Genomic DNA, 16,608 nt, shown 5'->3' with positions numbered 1-16,608 from the left:
TGTTTTTAACGGAAATGCATGGAAGGTCGCAGGTTGACTTTCTCCCAAGTGCTTCTCAGTTTGCACTTCAAATGCCTGTCACCGAAGGGTACTCAATATTGCATGACATGCATAGATATTATGGACCTAAAACCTAGCTTTGGAACCTATGTTTTTCCATAATATGATTTGCTTTAATACAGGAATAGGGGCTTTTTGTAGTTTTCTGTTTAGTCGGAACTACAAAATTGAACTAGAATCATTGATATGGACATTCAGACCAAACAGATAAAAGGCACGCTAGCAAAAAGAGATAGCCAGGGACAGAGGAATGCAGCACATCTAAAGTCAAAAGAGTAGAGCTTTTTGAGTTACTCAAGTTTCCAGCGTATGTGTCTTGCCATTATTCTGTTTTGTTCATCATTGTTTTCATTAATGTTGTGTTGCTATGTGTGCTTTACTGTGCTGATTGTCTTTTGTTGCTGCGTATTTTGCGTTGGACCATGGATCACAAAGGATCAACTTTCTTTTTGGCTTCATTTCATCCATCCTTTTCCATTTCAAAACCCCATGAATGTATTGTTCTTTCTCCTTTAATAATACAAGACTCACTGACTGATTTTTCCTCTGGTCTCTCTGTTTTCCAATCATTTTTGTTGATTTTATGTTGGATTTTAATTTACTCATTTAAGAAACAGTTGAACGAAGTACAACAAGAACACTGCCTGCTGGTTACATTCACAAACCTGTCTTTTCAACAAGATCTTACCAGGCATGGTCGACTGCTCCTATTACCGTCCCTGGCCAAGCAAAGTCTGGACTGGGTTCCATCTCCAGCTCATCGTCCAACACGCCATCTGCTTCGCCACTAAAGTCAGTGTGGTCAATAACCTCTACTTCTCCAATCAAGTCCACCCTTGGAGCCTCACCTGCATCTTCAGTCAAATCAGTTAGCGACATAGCTTCTCCCATCCGGTCATTCAGAAGTATTTCGTCCCCAATAAAGACTATAACTCAACAAGGCCAATATCCCATTCAAGTCTCTTCTTCTCTGCTGTCTTCACCGGGTAAAACTGGACCAGATCCTGTGTCTGTGAAAGGACTGGCTGCATCACTGTCCTCAAGAACTTCCGTCACCACCACTGGGTCTGTGCTGGAAAGGTCTTCAATTACCATGACCCCTCCTGCCTCTCCAAAGTCAACCATAAACATGTACACCTCCAGCTTGCCATTCAAATCTGTAATGGCCCCTATGGAATCGTCACCCACAAAATCCATATGTGGCCTGTCTTCAGTGAAATCCACTGCAGATGTTCCTATGACAGCCAAGGGAATATTGGTTTCTTCCCTGTCTTCACCAGCAAAATGTCAAGTAACTTCCATGGAGACAGCTCTGCTAAATGGAACTGCCTCACCAATTAAATATGCCTCCTCTTCGTCCAGCTTTGGAGGCAGTTTACAAGAAAGGATACAAGCAACTACCCATGCAGCCACAACGAGTGTCAATGCGGTTTTCGACGAAGCAGAAAAGTCCTTTAATTCCTGTTCTGCTTCAGGCTACGGCACACTCAAGTCCATGTCTTCCTCTGTGTCCTCATCTTATCAGTCCATGAGATCTCCCGCTGCAAGTTCCATTTACAGCTCCATGAGGTCTCCTGTTTCATCCACCACCTCTGTGACATCCAGTCCGATAACCGTCCCTGTGTATTCCCTTGTTAATCTTTTGCCAGAGGCACAGGTAAAAAAACAAGCTGATGTAACCTCTGCCACGAGACCAGCCTCCCCTCAGAGGACCACAGCACCCACAGATGCCCGCACGCAGGCTGATTCTTCCTTCTCCAGGACCATGTCACCAGTCAAAACTTCTCTGTTCATTTCCCCGGCAGCCCTTAAAACAACTGCCTCTTCCACATTATCGTCAAGCCAGGAGATACTGAAGGACGTAGCAGAAATGAAAGAGGACTTGATACGGATGACTGCTATCCTGCAGACCGACACCAGTTCTGCAAGCAAAAGCTTCCAGACAGACCCTCCGAAAGAATCTAAAATTGAGGATGAGGAGCCCTTCAGCATAGTTGAAAAAGTGAAAGAAGATCTTGTGAAAGTCAGTGAAATCCTGACAAAGGATGTTGTGACTGATAGCAAAGCCTCTATGAAAGACAAAACACCTGAGGAAGATTGGGAGGAGTTCTCTAAAGATGAGATAGAGGAGGCCCAGCAAAGTGCCAGGAGATTCTCCCCCAGTTATGACACAGAAACCACCCCTGTCAGAACCCAGTCTGTATCTGAGAAAGATTTCAGTCTAGCTAAGGTGGCTGACTACTTAAGCAATGAATTTAGTGCGAACTCCTTGTCAAAAATGTCAGAAATGAAGCAAAGGTATGATGAGGTAAAAAGAGATGGGGAGGAAAAGCAGAAACGCGTTCTCAAACCTGCCATGGCATTGCAAGAGCACAAGCTTAAAATGCCGCCCTCCAGCATGCGCTCCTCTTCCTCTGAGAAAGAGCTGTGCAAACTTGCCGATTCTGTCTTTGGCACTGATGCCATATTAGAGTCCCCCGAGGACTTTTCACATGACCAGGACAAGAGTCCTCTCTCAGACAGTGGCTTTGAAACAAGAAGTGAAAAGACCCCTTCAGCCCCTCAGAGTGCAGAGAGCACCGGACCTAAACCCCTCTTCCAGGATGTGCCCATTCCCCCTGTTATTACAGAAACACGCACAGAGGTTGTTCATGTCATTAGAAGCTATGAGTCCCCTGAGGGGGTTCCAGAACCTGTAATGGAAGAGGCAGCAGCAATCACGGTACCTGCATGTATCGAACTTGAACCAAAAGCTGGATCTATCAAAGACAAAGTAAAGGCATTTCAGATGAAAGTAAATACTGAAGAGGACTCTCTTGTTAGCAAAGCCATGCGTCTCAAAGAGGAAACCCACATTACCACCACCACTCGAATGGTGTACCACAAGCCCACTACTAAGGATGCTACATCTGAGAGGATTGAGGAAACAATGTCAGTTCGAGACATAATGAAAGCCTTCCAGTCCGGTCGGGATCCCTCCAAAGAACTGTCAGGCTTATTTGAACACAAGGCCGGTGAGTCTCACAAAGGAAATGAGATATCACCAAGGTTTCTTGACAAAGACATTAAGGCAAAACCAAAAGTTGAGAGAATAATAGAGGTTCACATTGAAAAAGGCAATAAGACTGATCCTACTGAGGTTTTCATTCGAGAAACAAAAAAGCACCCCGATAAAGAAATATATTTCCACAAGGGGGATCGAGCGATAAAGGAACTACCAGACAAATTCTACGGTGATGACGAAGCACAACAGGAGGAGGAGGAGCTTACCGCTGAAGAATCGCTTCCCTCTTACTTAGAGTCATCCAGAGTGAATACACCTGTCTCTCAGGAAGAGGACAGTCGGCCAAGTTCAGCGCAACTTATCGCTGATGACTCGTACAAAGCACTGAAGCTACTGAGTCAGCATTCCATTGAATACCATGACGATGAGTTGTCAGAACTGAGAGGAGAGTCTTACAGATTTGCAGAGAAAATGCTTCTCTCTGAGAAATTAGACATTTCTCACTCTGACACGGAGGAATCTGTGACTGATCAACCTCACATCCTGAGCTCAGATATGCATAGTGCTGATAGTCATTATGGTGAGAAAATGTCCAGCGGGACCCAGAAGGAATTTGTTATGAAATCATCAAAGGATGCATCTGACAAAGCAGGTAAATTTGCTCGCAAGGATGAGCACATTGACAAACTGACCGTGTTGCATTATACAACAGAACCCGGTAGCCCAAAACATGCCGTATGGATGCGCTTTACTGAAGACAGACTTGACAGAAATCGAGAAAAGCTCATATATGAAGACAGGGTAGATCGAACAGTGAAGGAGGCTGAGGAAAAGCTGAGTGAGGTCTCTCAGTTTTTTCGTGACAAAACTGAGAAACTAAATGATGAGCTTCAGTCACCTGAGAAAAAGCCACAAAAGAGAGAACCCAGAGAAACACGTTCTGGACCAAGTTCTACCTGTGGTAGTCCAGAGAAAACACAACACAAGAATGGTGCAAGTGGCGAGGAATGGGGTAAGGGCAGACTAAAAGAGCCATCTGTAGGGAAATTGTTTGGCAGCTCCAGTGAAAGGAAATGTGCTAGCTTGCCCAACAGTCCTGAAAAACGCATCGGTTCCCGCTTTAATGATGATAAAACAAAACAAGGAGACATTGCAGCGCAGAAAAAGGCCAGTGAAACCTCACAAACTGTTCAGCTGAAGTCATCCAACGTAAGCTCTGTAAGGCTTAAATTTGAGTCAGAAGCTCAAAAGCAGGACAAGGGTCCACAGTGGGGACCCACAAAACCCCCTGTGAAAAAACTCCAGGAAAGTAAGCTTCCTGTGTATCAACTTTTTGCTGGAGCAAAGACTCCCAAATCAGCCGATAACACAGATGAAGCAGGGGGTCCAAAGAAAGTTCCAGATAGTGACAAAGTCAAAGCATCTCCCCCACAAAGCCCTGAGATCATTAAGTCACGGGTGCCTGTCATTGCTCCAAAACAATTGGGTGACAAAATATCAAATAAAGGCTTAACAGAAGCCACAGCTCCCAAACGCTCACAGGCTGAGAATGGCAGGGAACTGGATGCTGACAAAGAAAAAAAAGTCTACAAGACGTGGGAGAGTCATGGAAATGGAAGCAATAAAGCGCAAAAGGAAAAATTAAGCCATACCCTTGTTCCTGGCACCATAAAAGAGGACAGTGGTTGTGATATGCAAAATATCATCTCTGACCAAGAAACAAAACAATTTTTAAAAAACGGATCACCTGTGAAGGAGGCTACACCAATTCCCATTACAAAAAAAAACACCTACACTGAAATTTTGACACGTAACGATGCAGAATTTGGTGACGCGCAAAGTAAGATGCAAAAAAAAAAGTCAGAATCCCAAATTCCTGTCTGGATGCCAAGCAGTCTGACAGACAGTGATCAGGCCAAGAAAGCAAAACCAGACACTTTAATTAAACCTTCTGAAAGAAGTGTGTCACATATACCCACCTTAGCTAAAAACAAATCCCAAGGCAGCTCAGAAACAAGCACATCTAGGGATGAGTCTTTAGAGTCTAGCTCAATAAAAGACTCTAATGATATCAGTGATCCCAGCCCAATAGAGTATATTGAGAAAGAGGCTCCAATTGTCACTCCAGAAAGTTTCAAAGGTATTAAAACTTTACCTGTTTACGTCAGTATTCATGTAGGCAAGCAGGGTGAGAAAGAAACTCAGCAGGGGACTTACAAAAAGATTGTCAGTCAGGAAAGCCGTACTGAAAATCGGGGAGCATTTTACACGGTTAAACAAAAACAACCTACATCCCCACAAGGTAGCCCTGAAGATGACACGCTAGAGCAGGTATCTTTTATTGACAGCTCTGGTAAAAGTCCTCTGACCCCTGAGACTCCTAGTTCTGAGGAAGTGAGTTATGACCTCACTTCCAGGACCCCTGATTCATTCATTGGTTTTTTGCCAAGCAAACCTAGCCCAATCCCAGAGGTTTCTGAGGAATCCGAGGGAGAGGAGCATTGCAAAGCTTTCCCCTTCAAAGAATCTCCATCGGAAAAGCCAACAACTTCCATGGCAGAGTCCACAACGGAAAACCAGGAGGCAGAAAGTCGAACAAAGGATAAAAGAATTGCTTACATTGAGTTTCCCCCACCCCCTCCTCTGGACTCAGAACAATCAGATCCTGAAAAAAAGGGTTCCTGTCCTTCCTCAGAGGCTGAGACAGAAATGATGGAGGTCAACCTCCAAGAGGAGCATGACAAACACCTTCTTGCTGAACCCATCATCAGAATACAGCCCCCATCTCCTGTGCCCCCTGGGGCTGAAGACAGTGACTCCACAGAAGAGGAATCTGTTTTTCAACCCATTCCTTGTAAGAAGTACACCTTTAAAATTTCTGAGGAAGAAGAGGAAAAGGCTTCTAAAGCCAAAAATCAGGAAAATAATGGAAACCATCGGGAATCTAGCCCCAATGGTGATGGAAAAGGCGATGATTATGACTTTGAGCAAAATGGGAATGATCAGTCAATAACGGACTGCTCAATTGCAACAACTGCAGAGTTTTCACATGACACAGATGCTACAGAAATCGATTCTCTTGATGGATATGACCTTCAAGATGAGGACGATGGCTTAAGTGAGCAGGACCCAAAACCACTAAGTTTCTCCTGTGATAACAGAAAGGATATGTGGGCCACGGAAAGTATTTTAAAGCCGTGTGATCGCTCATTTAGCCAGACCAAGCTTGAGGTCATACAAGAAGAGGAGAGGGTAGTGCCAGAAGAAGGGAGGAAAGCAAAAGCAAAAAGTGACTCATTTGACGGAAACGTAACAGATGAAAATAATGGAGTCTGCACCACTGATGGAAGACAGCCTGGGAGAGAAGGACTATCGGATACTTACTTTAGTTACAAATTAGACGATCAGTTCAGTAGCCCTTTTAAAACTGTTGCAACTAAAGGTTTGGACTTTGACCCTTGGTCCAGCAAAGGAGGAGATGATGAAGTCTTTGATTCTAGGATAAAAGACGAGGAGCCCAGACCCTTTGGATTAGCAGTAGACGACAGGTCACAAGCAACTACACCAGACACTACCCCTGCCAGAACCCCAACTGATGAAAGCACGCCAACTAGCGAGCCTAATCCTTTCCCTTTTCATGAAGGGAAGATGTTTGAGATGACTCGCAGTGGTGCGATTGACATGAGCAAGCGGGATTTTGTTGAAGAAAGACTTCAGTTTTTTCAGATTGGTGAGCATACCTCAGAAGGGAAGTCAGGGGACAAAGGGGAAGGGGTCAAAAAGCAAGACGTAATTATCTCACAAGCTCAGACAGTGGAGAAAGCAGTAGGGAGCCCCCTACTTACACTAGAGGCCCCCTCAGATGTTCCAACATCCATGTGCGCCGCTCTGATGCAGATTAGCAGCGACTGCAGAGACGCGTCACCTGATGACAACATTGAGGAGACATCTGCATGTACAATGATAACCTCTAAAACTGATCCCAAATTACGTATCCCCATTAAAATGGGAATCACAGCCTCCATTACTGTAAAAAAAGATGCTGACTCCATGGAATCGACAGATTCTAAAACTGATACACCAGACAGTCAAACTCCAGGCCACACATTACCAGAAGCACAGGCACAAAGTAAGCCTTCCAGAATCACAGGTTGCCTAAAGCCATCTGAGGGAAGGGGCTCCATGACAGAGAACTGCAATAACAACAATAACCTTGAATCCTCTAACATCCACGCAAACTACATTCAGTGTGGCAGTGTAGTGTTTAATTTGCAGTCATCATCACAGCCCACACTTCAGCAAGTCAGAAGGGTAGATGCTTCATCCTCTAGGGACTCAGAGAAAGTGCTGGAGAGCAGTGTGACGTGTGACAAAATAAAGACAGATGGAACCAGGAAAACAAATGCAAGGCAGCCGAAGTCGAGGCTGCCAATTAAAGCGCGGGCACCTGCACCGTGTTTACAGGCTACCACAACAGGAAAGGAGAAGCCCAAGCCTAGAGTTAAACCAGAGTCCAAAAAAAGAGTAGACAACTCTGCAAGCGTGGGACCTAAATCTAGAATTCCAGTTAAAGAAGTGAAGAGGGGTAAGGTCACACCTCCAGTGCCAGTGCAGGGTAAACCCCAGTCGGGGAAGACAGAGCCTAAAAGGACAAGACAGGTGCCATCCAGATTGCCAGTGAAAGACAGGTCAAGGACGAGCTCAGAGAGCAGTTCAGCTGTTAAGAGGGGCAAGGAGAGGGCAAGTGAGGTTCGCGGGCACTCCAGTGAGTGCGTAAAAGGTGTTAGTGGCGAGATGCTAAAACCTGTGGGTCGACTCTCTGATGAAGAGAAAAAGAAACGGTCAGAATTGTCAGACGATGAAGACAGCACATCGAGGAACGCCTCACTGTCAGAACCATCCTCTCAACCATCCATTACGTCGCGATCTGCTAGAGTTATGAAAACTGAGGCAGCGCCCGTAAGAAAAAAGGTTGAACAGGCCGGCAGTGAGAGAAGGAGGAGTAGGCGGACGGTTGGGAATGAAGGCAGTCAGGTTTCGGGGCCCTGCGTGGCTCCCAACGGGGAGATCAAGCCTAGTTTGTAAAATTTTCAACTTGTTGATCTTAGTGCATGAGCCGTTGTGATTTGCCTGTGGCGTGACTTAACCGTAGCCGTCATTCTGTCATTGTCATTTCTGTGTACTGTCCTATCAAGACTCAGATCCTCTCAACTGGTTCAGTTACTGCAGCATGCTAGAGTGACTGGTGCAGCCGAGTGGTCCAGCCGACTGGTTCCTTCTGAGACTCAGGGCTACTGAGTCTCTGTCTGTACAGCTAGTGGTAGTGCAGCTTACACGCAGACATACAGCATTAGCGCAGCATAAAGGTTGTCCGCATGTGTGCTCTCATCAGTAGAACAACCGTAGTCTTTCAAACACAAACGTTCAGTAGAATTCTGTAGAATTCTGATTTTTTAATTATTTCTTTTATCTTTCTTGTGAGCCGAAATGCCTGTGTAGATTCATAGTATATATATATATTACAAAATGTGAGCACCAGTGATTAATAGACTCCAGGGTGAATAAAGTTCCTGTTATCCCTTTTCTTGCCATTGTAGATTGCATTTCTAGTGCTTTTTGTGTTGTGTGTTCTGTGAGTTGGGTGTGTGTACTAAAGAACAATCAGTAGCAATTACATGCTCAGCTATATGAAAAAGATTACATTTTCAGTTTATATTTCACCAGAGGTCAAAACATTTTTTATTTTATTTTATTTTATTTTTTTGCATCTGGAGAACATAAGTGTCTGTGGCCAGAAAAGGGTACAGTCTCTTTTAATCATCCACAATTTAAGTGACACAATGAGATAGTAATGTGCTCTTCTCCACACCCAGGCCCACAGAGTCCCTGTGAGAGAACTGACCTGCGAATGGCAATCGTAGCAGATCATCTGGGCCTGAGCTGGACTGGTAAGAAAAAAAGCAGGGAATGTCCCCACCTAGAGGACATCTGTAGGAATTACTTCTGCAGTGGCAGCATGCCATTTTATTTTTCCTGATGATGTTCTTAACATTGACTGTGCGCTCGTCAGTGAACTCGTCCTGGATTCTGAGTGTTATTTGTTTCTATGGAGAACTGTTTCTCTGTAGGTATCCACTGCAGTGTTTCCAGTTTTATGTTTCGTATTGAGTATGGTGCCCTTCGTCTGGTTCCACGCCTGTTTTGTCTGGCGGGGGAGTGTCATCTGCAGTCTGAGGATTCGTCTGCACTGCAGCACTCTCTGCATGCGTCTGAAAGAGGCTGCTAATCCATTTTTAATGTGTTGCAGAGCTGGCCAGGGAAATGGATTTCTCTGTCGATGAAATAAATCACATTCGAGTGGAGAACCCTAACTCATTGACAGCTCAGAGTTTCATGCTATTAAAGAAATGGGTTAGCAGAGATGGTAAAAACGCCACAAGTAAGTGTCCCTTTTCATTCTTAATGAAGATTTCAACCTTACTGGAGGAGAAACAATATGTTTGAAAGCATACATTTTCATTAGGGAAGAGGCATTTTATGCGACCATTATGCTTTCTAATCCTCCCAAAACTCTTATTCTGACAATTAAAACGTATCTATAAATTGTACAAGTATTGTTATTTCACAGGCCACTAGGAAGAGAGAAGGTTTCAGGCTATTTTCCTATTTAAAGCCTAATGCTGTTGATTGGGAACTCAGGGACTACATTCACTGCAATTTGATATTACTAAATGAAAGCCTCGATCTACAATAAACATATCTAAGATAATCTAGCTAACATAAGAAAAAAGACCTGTCAAGTGATAAACTGGGTTGACCTAGTTCTCGTCTTAGCCTGCTGGTGTTTCTGAGCTCTCTCATGTCCTTGGAGATTTGTGTCTGTGATTTGGTGTGAATGAGTAGGTTTAGTTAGGAGGGAGGGGAGGGGCACTGCATAATGTTTCTACTTCAACTTCTTGGTCTTGTGTCTCCATGAGAGGCTGAAGAAAATGTTGTAAATGTTGTTCTGAAAATACTTTTTTTTCCAATGTATTCTTTAGATGTTGGTTTGTATGCTGTGGGAAATCAAAGTAATTATGTTTTTCCTTTAGATGAATTTGATATATTTGTGTTCTAATATAAATAATAGTGTGATCAAAGTAAAACAGCTTTTAATTGCAGTGCAGTCTGTTACAAGATAGTCAGACTATGTGCAAAAGAGAGTATCGTTCCATTACAGGTTTGTTGGCAAGAATAGGATAAAAACATACCTTTAACATATCTCTGTTTATTTTGCTTTTATTAGATCAATAAAATATAATATAATGATACTTCCGGCATTGAATTGAATGCAGTTAAATGAAAAATATAGTGCATATCTGGATTTAGCTTTTAATATCAACAAATCTTTGATTTTCTCCCCTTTCCAGCGGATGCCTTAACCGCAGTGCTGACAAAGATCAATCGGATGGATATTGTGACATTGCTGGAAGGGCCAATATTTGACTATGGTAACATTTCAGGCACAAGATGTTTTGCAGATGATAACGCTGTTTTCCGGGATCAGGCTGATGGTAAAGTTTAGCCCCATCTAGCTGAACTCTATCTGTCCTTTTATTTCTCTCTTGGAACTGTGTACACATGCAGAACCCTCATGGCTAAACACTAGCTGTCATGCAGACTGTAGTGGCAATGAGGCCAATCTCAATTCATCCCTCGGTATCTGATGAAGGCTTTTCCCCCCCACCTGAATCTTTTCTATGTACTGTACTCAGGTGTGTGTAAATTCAAACGATTACTGTGCTGCCTAGCAACAGTAACTGTTTTTTTTCCCTGCAAGGAGAACTGCAAGGCATGATGCTGTTCCTCTGTGCATGGCTTCAGTCAGCTCTGATCCACCTGCTAATCAGAATGTATAAAGCTGACAGTGAAAACCTTTAAAGAGATTTAGGGAGTCTTTGTACAGGTGAAGTCACTGTCACTGTTATCAATGGTGAGCAAGTGGATTAAAGTCTTGATTCAATAATAGTTTGGTTCAACACTAGTTATGTTTAAATGTACTGTATGCACCATTTGTAATGGTCAGTTGCAAATATGACTTGCACATATTTAGTATCTATAACAAATATGGGCAGTTGTTTTTGAAACTCAAGTACATCACAGTGCCAGTACAAAGCAATACAATCATTATTCACCCAATATTTATATAGGAGTTACTTGAATATGAATTATTGATATAGGTACATGAAAACATACTTATGATACCTCTGTTATTGCATGCTCTTTCAAGCTTTTAACTTGCATATTTCTCCTTTCTTTGAGTAACAGGATCAGATATTTCTAATATCCATACTTACCTCTCTTGTTAGCATGGCTGTGGCTAAAAAAGAATGTCTGCTTGGTTTGATGGACCTGCTTATACCTGTAGAGAATCTCCTATTTCTCTGAACCTTCCTGGTAGAGTGCTTCCTCTGCAAAACCAGACTACCTGCTCCCTCTCCCTGCGCACTGGCAGACCCAGTAGCTGACCCCTACCCGCGTCCCCCTTGGCTCGCATACGGAGTCCTTTCTCTCGTAGCGTAGAAGCTGGCATCCACGCTGGTGCTGTGGCTGTGCATTGCATTCCTACTGTCTCACACCATCATTAATCTTCATCAAATCATGTCTTTCTAATAACACGTGGGATTTTCTCTCTTGTTCCATTCCTTGATGTGCTTTGTAGCTCCTGGTTCGTCTTCTCCTCCCCTGTCCCCCCCTGCCTTCCCCAGCGGTCCCTGCCCCAACCCCTCCTCTGATGCTCACCCATCTAACTCTTCCCCGCCCCTTTGCCCGTGCTCAGACCCTCTGTGCATCAACCTCCTTTTCCCCTCCCCTTTCCCACAGGGTCTACGTCTCGACCCCTCCGTTCCCGAAATCTACATTTAGAGTTCCCTTGTGTTCATCTTTCCAAGTCTCCAAGCTCATATCTAAATATGGCTGAATTCCTTCCATCACATTCTTCATTATAACTCATTTCATTCATTGAAATAAATGTCATTTCTCATAAATCATGCACAGCATATACTGCAAATATACCCTTTAGAAGGCTTTAATCCAAAGAGCTAACATTTCTTGGCATGACTAATGTCAATCTAATATGCATTTTGGCTATTTTTGATCTGCACTGTAATGGGCTAAAAGCAGACTTACGTAAAGTCCAGACCTTGCATTTTGTCGCAAGTGTGTGGTTCTCAACCTGTTCCCTCCGGAAATGTTGTGCATGCACGTGAGAAAAACAAAACAAACATTTGTGACATTTTCCATCTCATTTGTTGCATGCGTTTGGTCTGTGGCTCCTGTGACGTGTTACTTCATGTCAGTCCAACTGTGTCATCTTACTCAGGTTTCGACAACATCGAGCTGGAACTGAAGTCTCCCTCTGAGTTGAGCTATGAGCCCCCCACCCCACTTCGGAAAGATGATTACTTTAGCGAGGGGTATAGCCTAGACTCTCCCAGTAGGAGCCCCTGTAGACCCAGCGATCTGTCCTTGTCCCAGCCGCCTTACGGCCCTGCCGCCGGAGCGGAGCCGCCCACGGTCGTGTGCGAGGACACCTCTCTGGACTGGCGGAGAGATAGAGACGGAGAGGAGGAAGAGTCGGGCTCCGCGGAGCGGCGCGACGGAGCGAACGCCGCACAAGCGCAAGCCACGCCCGCGCAGCCGTGCCAGGCGGAAGAGCGGGGGCCGACGGGGGACGCCCGTCCGGGGGCCCCTGGCCCCGCCCCGCGGGCCGGCATCTTTGCCGTTAGGGAGGGCAGCGAGTCTGGTTCTGACGAGGAAGAGGAGGAAATGACGCGCGAGAGGCTGCAGTCCCTTTTGGAAGACGTTAAGCTGGAGGAAGGCTCAGAGGGGGAGGAGATGACTGAGGAGAGGGTGCAGGCTATTCTCTGTCAAGTAGAGCAGGCAGAAAAAGACATGTCTTCGATTCCAGGTTGGCGCAGCGAGACCTCAAGCGTTAACGTGGAGCCGCCGACCCCGGGTCGCAGTCTGAGTTCCGACCTGCTCGATCGGCAGGAAAATAGGTACAAATTTGTCGCTGCTTCCGTTCGTTCTGTCGCTAAGCGAGGACCAGCGGCGTGTGGACTAACGGTTGTTACGGTGATGTTGTCCTCTAGCTCGGAGAACGCCGATGACTCCAATACCTCAGCGTCCAAAGGACAAGCAGGAAAGGCGAAGCAAAACGGCGAGCATGTGCAAGCCAGGTCACTTCCTGCTGGGCAGGATTCGGCCAGCGAGGCCCAGAAGATGCCGAAAGAGACGCTGCGCGTTGAGGGGTCCCAGGATGATGTCCCGGGTGACAGCGGGGCAGGACCAAGCAGTAGGGATGGCAGTCCTGCATCTGAGCACAAAATCCAGGTAAAATTTGGGGCTGTTTTTTTACCATTGGAGATTATCTTACACCATTCTTCCTGGCAACAGGTGCAGCAATCCAGAACATGCACATAAAACAGTGCCTGCACTTAATGTACTGTATGTATGTATGTACCTTTTATGTTTTACTGTCACCACACTGACATAATCAGGGTGTTTTTACATTCTACAAGATAAAACGATATAACCTTTTTGTGTTCGTGGCCACTTGTTTGAAGGATCCTGTTACAAAGCAGTGTTCCCTTTCAGAGATGATAATGAGTATCATTCCTGTTCTACTGCACATTCTTGGTGCTCATTGTAGTACTGTGCGGCTGTGGTTTGATGTGGCGCTGACCGAAGCCCTGCCAGGTCACTAGGTTGCCACGGGTTGTACACACACACACACACACACACTCGACCTCCCTTGTAAGATCTGCCTAATCTCTTTGGTGATGAAAAAATTTGCTGAAACACGTCCACCAGGAGGGTAGAGATAATGAGTCCAGCTCGGACGAGGAACGGACCATTACCACCAGGGTTATCCGGCGCCGGTTGATTCTTAAGGTACCCGGCAGCGGCGTGTTGGGGTGTGGCCTGCACGCGGTTTTTTTTTTTTTGTTTTTTGTTTTTTTGTGTGGTGTGGTCAACCAATGCGGTCGGTTTTGTGTGGGCTGTGCGACCGCAGGCACGGGCGCGTAATGGCGTCTGGCGCTGCGCCGGTGGAGCCGGGCCAAGCGGACAGAGGGCCCCGCCCGGCCGTGCGGCCTCTCCCTGCTTTCTCTGCTCTCCTCTTACTGGCTGTTGGCATACCTCCTGCTCGCTTGCTCTTATCTCCTCGTGCTTCCAGATGCATCGGGGAGTGTCTGTTTCAAGGCCTTTTCCCACGCAAAATCTGGACCAATGTATTAAAACTCAGTGAAGGCTGTTCAGATATGCTTGTGTGAATTTTTCTTTCAGGAAGGTGTGCAAAATTAGAATGTCATACGGGAAAAGGTATAACAGTGAGAACACTTAAGTTTATGATGTTCCATCATTTATTGAAGTAAAATTCTTGCACTTTTTTTGGTGAACAACTTGTTATGACATGTTAAAATAATTTAACATTATATAGTGAGTTTTGTAATATACTGCGGTCTTATGACTGCTGTCTCAATTTTTAATAGTCTCAAGTTCATAAATATTTCAAATATTATACGTTCTTTTTTTGCACACCCTTAGCTGGTTTTGCATCTTGAATTTGGTCAGAAAATTTATGATCACCACATTCTGTAAAAATTTGCTCCTGACACCTCAAATTTCACATGAGCTTCATGGACAACCTACGGCTAGCTCAACCTACAGCTAGGTCTAAAAGTTGCGGCCTCTCTTACTTGACAGAACAGTGGTGATCCTAAACGTGTGTGTTTGGGTGATGACTCAGGGTTGTGTGTAGGGGGTGGAGTTATCCTCCCGGCAGGTAAGCGGAGGTGATTGTTCTCCGTGTCCTCTCCCGCGCCCTTTAGGGAGAGCAGGCCAAAAACATTCCTGGGGAATCAGTCACCGAGGAGCAGTTCACGGACGAGGACGGTAACATCATCACCAGAAAAGTAACGTTCTCAACCCCCGTCCCCTCCGGTTGTTCTCTACCCATTCTCCTGTTTGTTTCATCCTGTTTCCCTCGTCGTGTGGAAGCGGCGCCGCGTGACGTGACTGTCCCCTCTCGCAGGTCATCAGGAAGGTCATCCGCCGCGTGGTTACCGCGGATGACAGAGCCCGGGAGAGGGGGACAAAAGAAGGGGATTCCAAAAAAACGCATATGTTTGAGGAGGAGGAGGACCGCTCCGAGGGCTTAGGAAGCCCGGGGGCGAAAGCAGAGGTTGGCACACAGACGGAAACCCGCTGCCCTGACTGTGTTGCCGTGACTGCGTTGCTGTGACCGCATTGCCTCTGGCGCAACGCAACGGCCTGTGAACCACAGGCCACAGCCGGCCAGGATCTGAGATCTGAGTTTGACTTTCTCAGAATCCGAGTTTGCTGTGACAGAGCTGTCAGTGTGTTTGCCAGAATGTATAGGTTGCATATGCGTCTGCTTTGGAAGCTCAGTAGAACTAGGCTTTACATTAATTGGATTCTACATGGCTACAATACTTTCCAGAGTGGATTCTTATTTCCATAAGAATTTCTTATCACGCTATTGCGTCCATTTACAGGCATATGCAACATATATTTTCAACTCTGTATTGCAGATAGGCAGCTGCCATGAAGCCCTCCTTTTCCAGGCTTTTGATGTCTACTCTTGGTTTGGAAAAACCCCTGTGCTTCTTGTGTGGTTTAACAGGAGTGTTTTGCTAACACTTGTACTTGTGCTTACGTTTAATGAGCAATGCTGGTTTAAAAGATGAATAGAAAACTAAAAAAACTGTCTTTCTCAATGTTTCTTCCCCCCCAGTGCTTTGTTTGGACTTCAACATCTTTGCTCTCTGATTGGCTGCTGCTTCAGCATGCTTCGTGTACGTGGGCGGAGTCAGGACATTTTTTTAACTGTTGTTCTCTGCATTACAGCACGGGGAAGGCGGCAAGACGAAAAAGACGGAAGGGAGGGAGAAAAAGGTTCAGTCATAATGGTCGCTCTGCTCAAACTGGTATGTAGGGTACACACTCACTGTTGCACATTATGGGTGTGGAGGGGAGGGGAGGGGAGGGGAGGGGGGGCTGAACAAACACTAAAGCTGACGAAATCCAGGCTGAGGTGCCAGGCGCAGTTTCTCTGTAAACTACAGCAACAAAAGAAGCACGCTCTGCAGTGCTATTCAATGCCATTGAAATGCTCCTCTCTCAATAACATGCGGACTCTGCTAAACAGTATATACCAAAAGAAGATGAGATATTCTTTCTCTTTGTCCTGCTAATCCCCTGCCAGCCCACTCAGTCAGAACTATTGTCCGGGGAATTTGCATCGCTGAAAACTCACTGTCTGATTGGCTGGCTTATTAAGCCCTTTTAGAAATGTCAAAGGCCATTAAATGATTCATTGTAAAGGTGGTGGCATGACACAGGGATGAGCTGGTGTTTGGGCTTCTATTGCTAGTTTACAATGCTAGCAGGGAACAAACAGTTGGAAGTCCCACAAATGGGACAATGCTACTTTATTTGTGCTGATGCAATGACTTACACTGCAAGCCTCATGACATTGT

General features: G+C 45.4%; 1 protein-coding gene across 43 annotated transcripts in view; it reads left to right on the top strand.

Moving 5' to 3' along the window:
* Window positions 1–16,608, top strand: part of ank3b (ankyrin 3b) — a 163,096-nt gene that overhangs the window by 144,836 nt on the left and 1,652 nt on the right. For 26 of the 43 annotated variants that reach the window (XM_035403086.1, XM_035403079.1, XM_035403090.1 and 23 more), the window contains 10 exons: window positions 672–8,141; window positions 8,938–9,012; window positions 9,372–9,503; window positions 10,474–10,617; window positions 12,426–13,104; window positions 13,198–13,438; window positions 13,919–13,999; window positions 14,938–15,021; window positions 15,141–15,290; window positions 15,977–16,056. In XM_035403086.1, the coding sequence (XP_035258977.1) occupies window positions 672–8,141; window positions 8,938–9,012; window positions 9,372–9,503; window positions 10,474–10,617; window positions 12,426–13,104; window positions 13,198–13,438; window positions 13,919–13,999; window positions 14,938–15,021; window positions 15,141–15,290; window positions 15,977–16,036 (9,116 nt within the window). In that variant the 3' untranslated portion in view covers window positions 16,037–16,056. The remainder of the gene's footprint in view (window positions 1–671; window positions 8,142–8,937; window positions 9,013–9,371; window positions 9,504–10,473; window positions 10,618–12,425; window positions 13,105–13,197; window positions 13,439–13,918; window positions 14,000–14,937; window positions 15,022–15,140; window positions 15,291–15,976; window positions 16,057–16,608) is intronic. The other 17 variants (XM_035403109.1, XM_035403107.1, XM_035403108.1 and 14 more) reach the window with 9 other exon arrangements.

This window comes from Anguilla anguilla, chromosome 2 (assembly GCF_013347855.1).
Source record: "Anguilla anguilla isolate fAngAng1 chromosome 2, fAngAng1.pri, whole genome shotgun sequence".
In the NCBI taxonomy this organism is placed as follows: Eukaryota; Metazoa; Chordata; class Actinopteri; order Anguilliformes; family Anguillidae; genus Anguilla; species Anguilla anguilla.
This window is presented reverse-complemented; position numbering and strand designations above follow the sequence as displayed.